General features: G+C 42.2%; 1 protein-coding gene across 5 annotated transcripts in view; it reads left to right on the forward strand.

Annotated features, from left to right (window-relative positions):
- The window catches only part of PLEKHA6 (pleckstrin homology domain containing A6), a 1,721,986-nt gene that overhangs the window by 306,350 nt on the left and 1,400,631 nt on the right, over window positions 1-15,005 (forward strand). For all 5 annotated transcript variants that reach the window (XM_040339539.1, XM_040339538.1, XM_040339541.1 and 2 more), the window contains exon 3: window positions 12,686-12,790. In XM_040339539.1, coding sequence (XP_040195473.1) covers window positions 12,686-12,790 — 105 coding nt within the window. The remainder of the gene's footprint in view (window positions 1-12,685; window positions 12,791-15,005) is intronic.

A 15,005-nucleotide genomic window follows, 5' to 3' on the forward strand; every position in this document is an offset into this window, starting at 1 on the left:
CATTTGCTTTATTCGGCGCGGAGCACAGGCTGCTACCCCCCCGGGACACATCATACCTCTAAGGCTGCAAGGTAACTGTTTCTCTCTACCCAGGCTCCCACAGATGATTGCGTTATGCTCTATTATTCTACTGCATTGCTCTAAAGGTGACCATGGCTATATTTTATACAGGCTTTTAAACCCTCCGGTTTGTCCTCTGTTGGACAGTGCAGTGTGGCTGCCTGGTGTCGGAATCTATTTTTCCTTCAGGCTCTTCCCTACCTGCCCTTTGCCTTGCTGGTCCCGGTCTTGCTCTTCTGTCTTTACTTTCAGGTAAATGGGCTGCCTTTGCAACTTTAATATCCAGTACTCACTTGTTTTTATGTATATATATTTTCATCTTTGCCAGGTCACATATGGCTTTATTTACCCCTTTACTATAGAACCAGCAACTTATTCTCGCTGTGGCCCCTATACATCATTCAGGAGTTTTCCTCCTCCCATTGGGGTAGGTCCTTCATTATCCCATCTATATTTGCCCAAATTTATACATTAGCATGCATTTATATATGCATATGGTATCTGTATATGTACTTATATTTTCTTTCTGTTTCTGGTTATTTTTGTTTGAACAGCTTATCAACTTATCACCAGGTACTTCTTTACCCGTGATTCCAATGATACTTGATGGATATGGACGGCCACCGACCTTTTGGTATTTCTTTGAGTCTTTTGTTGCATGTCGGCTCTCAATATTTTTATTGGATTATGTCTTTATGTTGTTTGTATGTTACAAATGTGGATCTCTTTTCAGACGTATGCAAGTAGCAATATCTTCTTGTCATAAAATCTCAAAACTCGTCCTGAAGAAGCCGTAAGGCGAAACGCGTCGGCGAGACGACCATATTGCTCAATAATATGTATCTATGTAATTTCCTCAACATTTATTGAAATTGATTTGTATATTTATATATATTTTTGTAATTAAATTTATTTTTATATTACCCGAAATGTCCCTGTGATTGCCTTTGAAAGTCCGCCATGTCACTACCTAGTGTAGTACAACCTCCTTCTTTTTTTAACTATTTGTTGGAACGAAACAGTGTCTTTGATAGCTATAGCCACCCCTTTTTTTTTTCTTTTTTCCGTAGCTGGAGAGGAAAATGTGGGGAAAATTATGATGATTGAAGGTAGGTGTTTTATCCTTAGCAAAATGGGATTCCTGGATGCAAACAACATCACTTCCGAATTGAATTGCATCTGTCCACAATGCTTTTCTTTTATGAGGGTTGTTCAAGCCTTTGACATTGAAAGAAATGAGTTTAAGTGGTATATCTTATCTGTTGAGGATGCTTTGTTGTAGATTCAGTCTTGTAGGAGATAGTTTTTTTGTGGGTAGATGGTATATCATTGTAGCGTAGTAATATTGTTTTGCCAGTAGATGGTGGTGTTTCTTTAGAAATAGTGTACAGGCAGCAGAAAAAAAACAGAAAATGGTGAACGAACCAGGGAAGGAAAATCAACAAAAGCTTAGTAAAACCGTGAAAAAAGAATAGGAGTTGTTGTGCTCCAACTCCTGTGTACATGACTATGTACTTCCAATCGGTTGGGGGTAAAAACTTGGAGAGAAGTCCAGTCAGGAATTATTCAAAATCTGGATTCCCTGAGCTGCAAAAGGCCCTTAAACATGGGCATAAGAGAGATTTGTGAGGCCTCAGTTTGTGTCTGGAGACCGCGACATTAAAATTTGTCATGAGAGGATTTTTTTTTTTTAATCGCCATGAGAGGATTTTTAAGCTGTTTTCCAGTCCTGGGAAATGGGACCAGGTGTAGTAATGTCCATTTTGGTATTTTCTTGGTTTGGGAGTAGACCCCATGAGCGGAGGATTTTCAGACCTTGTTCCATTCCGTTAATAGTGTATGAGGTGCCTTTAAATTCTACCATAATTTGTGTGGGGAAGCCCCATTTGGTAATTATGCCATGGTTTCTCAGCACTTTAGTGATCGAGTTTAGATTTTTGCGAGCTAAGATTGTCGCTTGTGAGAAATCCGAGTAAAGGATTATTCCAGAATAAGGATCTGGGAGTGGCGAGTGGCGCTGAGCGAATTGCATCAGTTGTTCCTTGACATTGAAAAAGTGGATCCTAGCAATGACATCTCTAGGTATTTTCTCTGCTATGTAATGCGGTTTAGGTAGTCTATGTGCCCTGTCAATTTCCAGCTCTTGTTGAGGAGTGGCAGGGATTAGATCAGAAATCATGGTTTTAATGAAGTGTTTTAGGTCTGGTGGCTTCACATTCTCAGGTATACCTCTGAATTTTATATTATTTCTCCGATTTCTGTCTTCAATTTGTCCGACTTTGATCCTGAGTTGTCTCATTTCTTCTTCTAGATCAAAGTGGGAGTCCACTAATTCATTGTGCGCAGCAGTGAAATCGCACATTTTATTCTCCATATAATGCACTCTTTCTCCCAGAGCATCAATCTCCAATTTAGATTTGTGCATAAGGCTAATCATATCATGCTGTAATGCACCTCTTAAAGACATGATCATATCTTTAAAGGTAGTGTCCAGTATTGGTAAATCAGTAGTGGGCATAGCCTGTAGTTTTTCATCATAGGGATTTTTGTCCAGGCTGCAGGCAAGGTCTGTATGAGGTGTGTGAGGATTACCTTGTTCAGAGGAGATCCTTCTTTTCTGCCTCACTGGACTCAGCATGTCATCCAGGCGATCGCTGTCAGGCTGGGGCTGTGTAGCTGTGAGATTTTCTCCCTCATGGAGAGAGGGAGCAGCACGCTGTTCTGCATTGCAGTGAGCCGGGCTGCAGAATGAGCTGAGTTTGCGGGGTCCCTCACTGTTTTTCCTCTTAGCCGACATGTCTGCTACAGTCCCGGTAAGTTCCAGTATCGGTCTGTGTTGTTTAAGGCTCACAGGTCGCTGTGTAAGTTGCTCAGGGAGATCCGTTCTCAGAGAGCTCCCTCAGAATGCAGCCATACAGTTCTGCGGCTGACCACGCCCCGAACATTGTTGGTTCTGTCCACCGCTACCAGTGCCTAAGGCCCAATTTTTCTGCCCCTGTTTAACAGGGGCGTATAATAAAAAATGTTGATGCAATACCTTGCATGTGGCTCTTTGCTGTGCTCCAATGACATTATCTGTGAGGGGTTGCAGTGTTGTGGCACCGCCACCAGTGCCTAAGGCCCAATTTTTCTGCCCCTGTTTAACAGGGGCGTATAATAACAATTTTTGATGCAATACTTTGCATGTGGCTCTTTGCTGCACTCCAATGACATTATCTGTGAGGGGTTGCAGTGTTGTGGCACCGCCACCAGTGCCTAAGGCCCAGATTTTCTGCCCCTGTTCTAGTATTTTTCTTTGTTTGATTCTTTTCTAATTTGAGTTCATTCTAGCTTTCTCCTACGTTATCATAGTGTCATGTTTATTTTCCTGTACTAAATACTCATCATTGTCAATGTAAACACCACAAATCTAGATTTGTTCTTTTAGGCAGCATTGATATAATAATAAGCCACACATTGTTGAGTATCCAAAAATAGTTATTGTTTCACACTTAAAATGTGTCATTTTTATTTTTTCCAAAAATATCTTAATAGAAATTCTTACATTTTTTTTTTGTCAAGAAAGATATTTTTGCTTTGAAATACTTGTCTACATCAATTTTTTTTAAACCCTCCCCAGCACATCAATCAGATTCTTGAGTTTTCGGTCCACCACTTGGGTTTTCTTTTTAAGCTGCCCTAAGGCGAGGTTTAGGTCCTCTATTTCTGCCCTGCAGGACAAGATCTTCCCAATTAAGACCTGGGCACTGTAGGTGTCCAATCCTCCCCCCAACAGCCCGAACACCTCCTGAAATTTGGAAAAAAAACATGTATTACAATTATGCAGGCCTACATGTATTACGTGAAGCTGTGCTGTATGACACTGACCTGATGTGGTGGCATTTTGCACTTCCTGCACATCCGGCGAGGGTGGGGCTTGGCTCTGTGTGGGGTTGGTTGGCTCCACTGCTGCAGCTTGATTGCGCCCTACGAGATTATAAAAAAAGGGACAATTGTCTGTTTTTACAATCCTTCAAAGCTTAACACAGGATTTTATCCATTACCAAAGTTGCTGCATTTCTCCATCTTTGGCCAAGTTTCCTACCCATGACCAAGTATCCACTGCATGACCTCTGTGTGACACCCTAACTAGGTTGTTCTTGTGGCCAACACTCAGTGCCGATCCTGACCTCCCTGGGGCCCTAAGCAAAATGACATGGCACATTAAAAATGAGAAGTGGGGGGGGCGCTGACAACAGTGACATGTCACATTAAAGAAAGTTGAGAAGTGGGGGGAGGGGGTGTTCTGCTGTCGGAAATGACATCTTACATGAAATTGAGAAGCAAGGGGTGCTGACTTCTTGCCTCTTCTCCCATGCAGCCAGCGAGTTGAGAAGCGGGGTGAGGGGGCGAAAATGACTTCTCACCAGGCGGGGCCTCTAGTAATTTGGGGGGCCCTTCGCAGCTTTGCGGGGCCCTAAGCGGCTTGCATAGTGAGCCTTTTGGGCGGATTGGCCATGCCAACACTTGTGCTACTGAGTCCATATGTGTAACCAACTGCTGAGCTGAGCATACTCTCATTTTACTGTATATTGATTTAAGTTGGATTATTTAAATCTAGTTAATAACACATCTACATTAAATAAAAAAATGGTCTCACATAAAAAGATCATAAATAAAATAATCAACCAATTATTATGCCCACAAACATGAACCTTGAGACATCTATTCTTGAACTGTATATATACACAACCTGAAAGAAAAAGCACATGCCGCAAAATAATAAAAACAAATTATCAGAGTACACATGAAAATTACTTACGTCTTCTGATGACTCTGCTCCGGCTCTCTTCTTTTAAGGTCACACCACCTTTTCCTTAATTGCTCCCTTGACCTCTGCACCTTGAATTTCTGATGGAGAGTCCTCTGAACCTTCTCCATTATCTGGGCCTTGACCTTCTTTGGGTTCTTATAAGGCCCATTTTCACAATCATAGTCCTCCTTTTTAAGAATAGAAACCATCTCCACCATCTCATCGAAGGACATGTTGGTGGCTTTGTAACTCCTCCTGCTCCTGATGTGTGCCTGGCCTCTCTCCTGCCTTGAGGTTGCAGCTTGCTGTCTCTCCTGAGTCTCCTCCATCATGTCTTCACCATCTTGCATTGACCGACCGAAAAGGGGCGTGGCAATTACTAGAACGATCGTCATGGGCGGGGAAACGTGCGGAGCTTCTTGCATGCTCAGTGTATAAAGGGATATTGCGTGAGTGAGAACGTCGTTCACAGTCGGTAGAAAACGTCGGAAAAACGATCGTGCAGTACGACGATACGAAACTTGATTTTGGACTTTTTGATCAGTGGATGAGTTGTTGGGTTAGATATTGGGAGAAAGCTAAGGCTTGACTGACATTAGCTTTTTTTGCTACATTTTGACTTGCAGAAATAATGGAGGCCTTCAGAGAACAGGAGTTCTTCACAGAATTTGTTCAAAGGGGGCCCCGGATGGCAACCCCCCTTTTTTCTAGAATTTTTCTTTCCCCAAAAAATAACTTATTCAGCCAAGATCTTGCATTGTAATGGCCCCCCACCCCTAAAATAATCGACATATTGTTGCCACACAGCACGTGCGCTTTGGGGGGCCAAGCCTGTATTGCCACAGGCTCACAGGCCACCACTGGAACATCAATGGCCTCATCAGGCACAAGTGTCATGTAGTTTGTTGAGGGTCTCTTTAGGAAATTGTGCAATATGCAGGAGCAAAGTATGACATGGTTCAGATTCTACTTAACAAACCTACAGTCCTTGTCTTGTTTGCACCGCCTGTATACTGCTGTTCAAAGTATATAGGGCCAAAGGGTCTTGTCAGGGCCGATCTTCCCTATAGACTCACTATGCAAGCCGCTTAGGGCCCGCAAAGCTGCAAAGGGCTCCCCAAATTACTAGAGGCCCCGCCTGGTGAGAAGTCATTTTCGCCCCCTCACCCCGCTTCTAAACTGGCTGGCTGAGTCATTTCCGACAGCAGAACACCCCCTCCCCCCACTTCTCAACTTTCTTTAATGTGACATGTCACTGTCGTCAGCGCCCCCCGCTTCTCATTTTTAATGTGCCATGTCATTTTGCTTAGGGCCCCAGGGAGGTCAGGATCAGCACTGAGTGTTGTAATGACCTGGGGGGAGTGGTGGCGGGGAAACTCATGCTATTTTTTCAATGATTTTTATCCATATTGAGGGACCAAACATTACATTAAAGCCGCAAGCCGTATTAAATTTCTTTTTTCTTATAGTAATCTCATGTTGTGCAGGGACATTTCTAAACATGTGCCACTACTATAGACACCCAGCAGGTACGATATTTAAAGGAATTTTTCTTTTTTTTTTTTGTTCACTTTAAGCATCATTAAAATCGCTGCTCCAGAAAAAAATACAGTTTTTAAAAGTTTTTTTTTCCATTGATACATGTTCCCTGGGGCAAGACCCTGGTTCTCAAAGACGTTTTCCAACAATAACTTGAATATTGGGCTTTACAATTAGCACTTTTGAATTCGAACGTTCGAGTCCCATAGACTTCAATGGGGTTCTAAATGTTCGCGCAAACGTTCAGTCCGTTCGAAAGTTCTGGTGCGAACCGAAAGCAGGGGTGTTCGGCTCATCCCTATTGGGAGCATATACAGTGGGGATCGAAAGTTTGGGCACCCCAGGTAAAAATTTGTATTAATGTGCATAACGAAGCCAAGGAAACATGGAAAAATCTCCAAAAGGCATCAAATTACAGATTATACATTCTTATAATATGTCAAAAAAAGTTTTTATTTCCATCATTTACACTTTCAAAATTATGATTACCTGGTCTTCCCAGACAATGATTGAGAACAATCCATGACACTGGCAGGTCTCAGCTTTGCAAAGGGGGCAGTACAAGATATTAACTCTGCAGGGTGCCCAAACTTTTGCAGACGCCATTTTTTTGTTTTCTGTAATTTTGAAAGTGTAAATGATTGGAAATAAAATCTAACTTTTTTTGACATATTATAAGAATGTCTAATCTGTAATTTGATGCCTTTTGGAGATTTTTCCATCTTTCCTTGGCTTCGTTATGCACATTAATACAAATTTTTACCTGGGGTGCCCTAACTTTCGATCCCCACTGTACATTGACAGTTGTCAATGTTGAGTTTTCAATCTTTGCTACCAATATAATTGAAGTTGAAAGGAAATAAAGTCTTTAATGATTGTGACAACACCTTTTTTCTTCCGATTGTTCGACAAGAATATGTGTGGGGATTGTCTCTTGCAAAGTGTGACTCCTGTATGCAGATAATATCACTGCCATATTTTAAGACGTCATTCTATATAGCCTTTCGTTTAACCTCCTGAGACCCGCGCTATAGTCAAATGACGGCTACAGCGTGGATCTCAAAATCCAAGTGGACGTCAATTGACGTCCACCCCTTTGGGCGTTCCCCACGCGCTCCAGAGCGCGCAGCGGGGAACTTCTGTGTTGGCCGTGTCCCTTGGACACAGCCAATTACAGATCGCCGCGAATGGCCAATCAGAGTGGCCGTTTGCGATGCGATCTGTGCGGCCAATGAGAGATGATCTCATATGTAAACATATGAGATCATCTGTCATTGCCGGCTCACACAGAGACAGCATCCTGTCTCTGGAGAAGAGACCGATCTGTGTCTCTTGTACATAGGGACACAGATCGGTCACCCCCCCAGTCACCCCCCCACCTACAGTTAGAACACTATATAGGGAACATATTTAACCCCTTCCTCACCCCCTAGTGTTAACCCCTTCAATGCCAGTCACATTTATACAGTAATTAGTGAATATTTATAGCACTGATCGCAGTATAAATGTGAATGGTGCCAAAAATGTGTCAAAAGTGTCCGATGTGTCCGCCATAACGTTGCAGTCCCAATAAAAATTGCAGATCGCCGCCATTTCTAGTAAAAAAAAAAATAATAAAAAATAATAATTCTGTCCCCTATTTTGTAGGCGCTATAACTTTTGTGCTTATTGCGATTTTTTTTTTTTTTTTTTACCAAAAATATGTACAATACGTATCGGCCTAAACTGAGAAAAAAAAATTGGGCTATTTATTATAGCAACAAGTAAAAAATATTGTATTTTTTTTCAAAATTGTCGCACTTTTTGGTTTATAGCGCAAAAAATAAAAACCGCACAGGCGATCAAATACCACCAAAAGAAAAGCTATACTTGTGGGGAAAAAAGTACATCAATTTTGTTTGGGAGCCACGTCGCACGACCGCGCAATTGTCAGTTAAAACAACGCAGTGCCGGAAGCTGAAATTTCACCTGGGCAGGAAGGGGGTATATGTGCCCAGTAAGCAAGTGGTTAAAGGGGGTTATTGAGACCCTTTACATTTAATGACAACATTTCAAGATTCGCCATGTTGAGGGTAGAATTTGCGTAGATACAGTCCAGATCTTGTACATAGTAGAGCTATTGAGATTGTAGTAGCGTTTAGAGCGGTGTAACTTCCAAAGAGGGAGAAAGACAATAAGGTGTCTTTGAAAAGATTAGACTCGTGCTCTAGAACAGAATGAAACTTGTAAGAACTGAAGAGTTGCCTTACAACTCTTGTGTGCATTGCAACTTGCACTATTGATGTGGGGGAAGGGTTAAATTAAAGCTGAAGAACATAGGGCATTGATGTAAGATTAATGTAAGATTAATGTAATCTTAAGATGAAGCGTAAATTCTTACGTTGAAGGAGTAAGGGAAATATAGAAATCTTTAAAGAATTACATTTATCCATAACTTGTGTTCCATTGGGTAGTAATTTTCGTAAGAAGCGACAACCTCATCCTGCGGGACTATATCACATGCTTGCAACATTTGACCTTGTTCAATCGTATAGATTGAGTGAGATGTGTTATTTCGATCCATCATCAATTTGGTGGGAAACCCCCATTTGTATATTATCTTGTGGTTACGTAATATTTTGGTGATGGGGTTCAGGTTTTTACGAGCTTGGATGGTCGCTTGGGAAAGATCAGAGTACAAGATTATCCCTGTATAAGGGTCTACATCAGTGCATCTTTCACATGAAAGAAATACATTTAGGTGATCACATCCCTCTGCAGTTTTTTGTGTATGTGTGATGGTTTCGGCAACCTATGAGCCCTGTTGATCACTAATTCTTGATTTGGTAGTGAAGGGAGGAGATCTAGGATCATTTTCTGAAGGAATTTTTTCAAATCCTTATTTCTCTTTCGTTCATGGATGGACACAGCCTTAATCTTGACATAGTGGGAAATAGCCTATCTTTGGGAGTGACTAGGTCCCAATGACTATATCCTCTCAGCCTGCACCAAGCAGTTCAGTTTTTTCTGCCTAGTCAAGGAGAAGACATGGCCCCTTTAGGCCCATAGGCTTGGAGGCTTTTAATTCAAATTCATTTTTTGGATTTTTTATTTATTTAAGTTTTTCCTGCGATCTTCGATCAACTGCTGACTGGGTGACAGGCTGGATCCCAGATCCTTGTAGTCCTCCCAGTTTCGGCCATCGAGCGTGTGCCGACCATAGCTACGCGCTGGGTCGTCCACGACATGCCCATCGCTCTACAGGTGGCCGGTGAGCTATACGCTCTAGGGCTTGCATAAGGACCGGTCTGCAGGGCCGAGTCACAGTAGCCTGGCCGACAGTCACCTCCGTTATCATGCGGTAGAAGCACTGTCCAAGATGCTTCCAGCATAAACCCACAGGAAGGGCTGGGCACCCCTGGAGAGGTGAGTAAAGGGCCTTATCCCCCTTCTCCCCTCCCCCCTCCTCCTCCTTAGGCTCTCTGAGCTATCTGCTGGGCAGGGGTTCCTCTGGGGAGCTTCACTTGGGGAACTATCAGTCACTAAATCAGTGTATAAGCTGCATAAGAGATTCTGCTTACCTGTGTGTCCTGCTCCATGCTGTCGGTGGCCATATTTGGTGTGTCCATGCTGTATTTCTTTACTTACACAATGTATAAAGCTGCGTATAAGATTCTGCTTACCTGGGTGTCCTGCTCCATGTTGTCGGCAGCCATGTTTGGTGTGTCCATGTTGTATTCTTTACTGGCACAATGTATAAAGCTGCAGAAGAGATTCTGCTTACCTGTGTGTCCTGCTCCATGCTGTCGGCATGTGTCCATGCTTTATTTCTTTTCTTGCTCTGGCGGCCATGTTCTGGTAGCCGCATCTGTATTGGCCTAGCGACACTCCGCGGCCATTTTCCTGGCGATTTCTGCTGATGTGTACTGACTGCTGCATTACTCTTCTGCACCGTGGTTTTCTGCCCTGTTGGCCTCTAGTGTCAGATCAGCGGCCATTGTACCATGGATCAGACCATTTAAAAACGGTCAGCACACAATAGGGCTCTAGTAAGTGACCTTATCACCGCAGTGTGAGATACTCAAGAGATAGAGAGGTCTGCAGAAGCAGCAGACTCGCCGGTCCCTTTTGGGATCTGTAAGGCATCTGTAAGGCAACCCGCACTGTTATTCTTTCTAGATCTATCCTTGAGGTTACATAGTTAGTCAGGTTGAAAAAAGACACAAGTCCATCATGTTCAACCATAAAAAAAAATTGATCCAAAGGAAGGCAAAAAAACCCCAGCAGAGCATGCTCCAATTTGCTACAGCAGGTGAAGAAATTTCTTCCCGATTCCCCCGAGAGGCAATCGGATTTTCCCTGAATCAACTTTACCTATAAATGTTAGTACCATTACAGTACATTTAGGAAAGTTTCCAAACCTTTTTTTTAAAGAAATCTACTGAGCTGGCCAGAACCACCTCTGGAGGGAGCCTATGCCACATTTTCACAGCTCTTACTGTGAAGAAACCTCTGCCACTTTAAGTTTCAGTTGTTTAAGTTCCTCTGCTAGTTCATCATTAGCTTGTTATGTGCTTCAGTAAAATCTGTAATTTTATTCTCCATAGAGTTCAAGGTACAGGTATAATGAGTTTTTTTGGCGCTACCTATAGACCGAAGAGTGATCTGTCAGGTTGCTCTTTATATGGCTGTGTGCACAATTTGTGCCGAAAGTGGGATCTAATAATCTCAAAAAATACCCTCAGGTTAGATTAATCGCTTCTCATGCCAGTATCGTGAGGTGAACATGCAGATTGTCAGTGTATATATTAAGATCTACCGTCAGATCACAATAGTGAAAAAAGCCCTACAGTAAAGTGCTAATAAGCTTGTGGTTGCTTGATAAATCCTTATATCTCCCCTTTAGGGGTTTTATGGTCATGTAAGTAACTCCTCAACACTTCATGGGTATTAAACATATAAGTGAAGGGAAAGAAAATATGTGTATATATAATGCAAGTAAATCCAAAAAACATATATATTGAAATTAAAGTTCATATATGGTTTTGAGAAAACCACTCCAATGGGTCGTGCGGTATTACTGTGAAAAATCCAAAACAAGTGCAAAAAAATGCATGTTTTTAAATAAACCTAACCTTTGAAACTACACTATGGGAGCCAATATCTCTTCCTTTGGATACACCTTTGGGAGCGCACAGGAGTATACCAGTAATTGCCTAAAACTCTGGTTATCGGGGGACACCCAACATAGACATCGGAGAGCCTGCAGACACCGCAATAACAAACGTGATGCAGCTGAACAATAACCATCAGAATGGCAGGAATGACCTGCAATAAATACACACAAAAATATGAAGTGACGTGTAGTCCCGTCCGTCCGTCTGGATTTTTTATCCCCGTTTGGCTACATTTATGTTTGTAAGCATTTAACTTTTACCTATTAAACCCCTTATTTTCACAATTCTATCTGATGCCTATTGTCCCCACTGTGAGCCTACTTTTTTCTGAAGACCACCATAGATATCGGGACCATAAGAAAGAGTTGTTACTGAGGACACCATCTGTTTGGGAAGCTGTTGTACAGCCAGTTTAAGCTCTACCACTCATCCATTGAGGTAAGCGCTCTGTGAGCTCAGTTATTAGGAAGACTTACACCTGGAGCATTTACTGTGAGCTGCTGTATATGAAGATTCCTATTGATGTCACTATTATGGACTTTTGGCTTTAATATTTGTATATTAACCCTTTTTTCACACAGACCACTAGTCTGTCACTGCTGGATGTTTTAGTTTTATATCTTGCACATGCACTTTTTTGCTGTTCTGAAATTACTACATTGTGGACTGTCAGCTCAATCAGATTTTTGTGTGTATTTATTGCAGGTCATTCCTGTCATTCTGATGGTTATTGTTCACCTGCATCACGTTTATTATTGCTGCTTTTGGAGTTGCTTAGATTTTCACTTACTTGTGTACCGCACTTCATAATTGCACACTTATTAATTGGCACTTAGACTACTTACTATAGCAGCGTTTATTCATATGAGGTATTTAATTATGTTTTGGTGTGATTGAGATTGCGCTCATCATTTTATATATTTTTTCTTATTGTTAGTGGTCTGTACACAATTAGATTCGAGCAGCATTTTCATATATATTCATACACCAGTTTCCCGCTCTACTTATATAGATTAATTCGGATAACGCAGGAGATTTATTTTCTCTAGGTCTAAAGAGTGATAAAGTAGAGATGGTGGATAATTTTTTTTGTGAGATGCTGCGTGGAATGACACTGGGTATTTTTTGTTTCCAAAAGCCATCTCGACCGTCTAAGAAAGGAATCGCCTTTGGGAAACGATCTAACTCCATGAAAAGGAATCCAAATGCTGTAGTCACAAAGATGGGCTGGCTGTACAAACAGGTGAGTGAAAATATAATCAAATCAAACCATTGGAAGCCATGACCAACAGGGCAGATATTAAAGCGGTGGTTCACCCTGTTTAACAACATCCTGTCTATGCAAATGCGCTGCAAATAGAATGACTAAACAATTTTTTTTTGAGTCCTCCTTACCCGTTTGCAGGTCGTATTTACGACCTGTCAATCAAAATCCCCCGCGGGGAATGGGCGTGTAAGGCCATTCTCCCCTGTCCTGTCAATCTATTTCAGAGACTCCTCCGGAGACGCGCTGCGCTCAAGTCGCGCGAGATCTCGCCGGTCACGTGAGTACGCTGGCCGTTGTTATGGCAATCGTGTAGTGTTGACGGCGACGCTTGCCGTCAACACTGCACATGCGCGGGATCGAGCGGTGAATGCTGGGAGGCCAGCATTCGCCCTATCCCGGAAGAAGACCCTGTCGGCTTCACTATGCCCACAGGTAAGATGGAAACGTCCATCTCCTCAGAATCTAAAATATAATTTACCGGATTACAGCGCATAGGACGGCTTAACGAGTGGGACACCCTGTTAGTGCGGGAGTAAAGGTAAGAGCTGTGGATTAGAGTAAAAAAAAAACGATATCCCGCGGAACCACCGCTTTAAGTCATGGAAGTCATGTCATGGAATGTGCGAGGTATGCGTGATAAAAATAAACGAACAGCTGTACTAACATTTCTTAAAAGACAAAAAGCAGATATTATTGTTCTGGTGGAGACCCATGTCACTGGACATTTACAGGCGGCACTGAAGCACCTCTGGGTAGAATGGGTGTATCACAGCACCCATACAAACTTTTCCAGGGGGGTCACAGTGCTAGAGGCTAAATCCACCCCGTTTGAATTAATAGCTGTGGAGACTGACCGACATTGTAGATATATCTTTTTACATGCACTTGTTGGAGGAGCCCCCTTGCTGTTTATAGCCAGCTACAACCCCCCCCCCAATCAAATCTGATGTAGTTACAGAGGGCCTAGCGTTTCTGGCACAACATCCGACCATACCAGCAATTTGGATGGGGGACTTTAACAAGGTAATGTCTCCATCTCTAGATCGACCAACGCAAATAGGAGACCCACCAGGTGCGTCCGTTCAGACCAGACTATCTCGTACCATGACAGAGTTTTGCCCTAGTGGATGTGTGAAGGCACAACAACCCCACAACCAGAGCCTACACATGCCATTCCACAAGCCATAATACCATGTCTAGAATAGACTTTGTACTGGTGTCCCAGGCTCTACTACCTAAGGTCACGGGGTCGAGGATTGCACCAAGGACGTTGTCAGACCATTCCCTTTGCTGGGTGACAGTATCTCTGAGGAGTACCCCCCCCTGTACGCACATGGAGGTTGAACCCCCACTGGCTGTCGGCCCTTACAGATCATGATTCCATTGAAAGAGAGATTAAATACTTCCTGAACAGGCCTAGAATCCCACCCTCCCTTAACACATTCTGGGATGAATTTAAAGTACAGGCCCGATGGATTCTTACCACCAGAATAAACAGACTTAAACAGTCATCTAATCAAATACTACAACTAACAACTGATAAACTGCAAGAGCTGGAAGCAACTTATAACTCCAATCCCACCCCTGAAAATCTAGACAAGGTAAAACTACAGTCCCGCATGGTAACACAATTATGCACTGAAAAGGCCAAACAAAGTATATTTTTCTGCAAGCAAAAGGTTTATGAGCAAGGGGTGAGGGCAGGCAGGTCATTAGCATATGTAGCCCACATGGACGATAGGCCTCCAGTAGTAGTCTCCCTAATAGACACTGAGGGAAATAACATTACCGACCCCTCTCAAGTAGCATCCCAGTTTTTTTATTTATTTTTTCTTGTCAAAATTATTTTATTTAGTAATTGCAACATGAAATCATACAAGTAGCATTTGATTGATACAATGTTTAAAAAGGAATAACATTTCGTCTTCTTGACATTTTATAATCGCTATAATCACTATTAGTATGTAAAATTAAGGAGAAAAGAATTTGATCAACATTTTTTGGCAACAACAGGAAGGATTTACGCTGTTATAACTTGTTATACAGGGGTTCTACCAAGTAAACATATTAGCAGTTTCTTAACATCAACTAGTGTCTTATTTAATGCATTTTTTAAACACGTAGGAATACAGGATCTAAAGTATGCTACTTTATCTGTATCGTTCATATAAAATGTAATGAGGAAAACGAT

The sequence above is a fragment of the Rana temporaria genome, chromosome 2 (assembly GCF_905171775.1).
Source record: "Rana temporaria chromosome 2, aRanTem1.1, whole genome shotgun sequence".
NCBI classification, from domain to species: domain Eukaryota; kingdom Metazoa; phylum Chordata; class Amphibia; order Anura; family Ranidae; genus Rana; species Rana temporaria.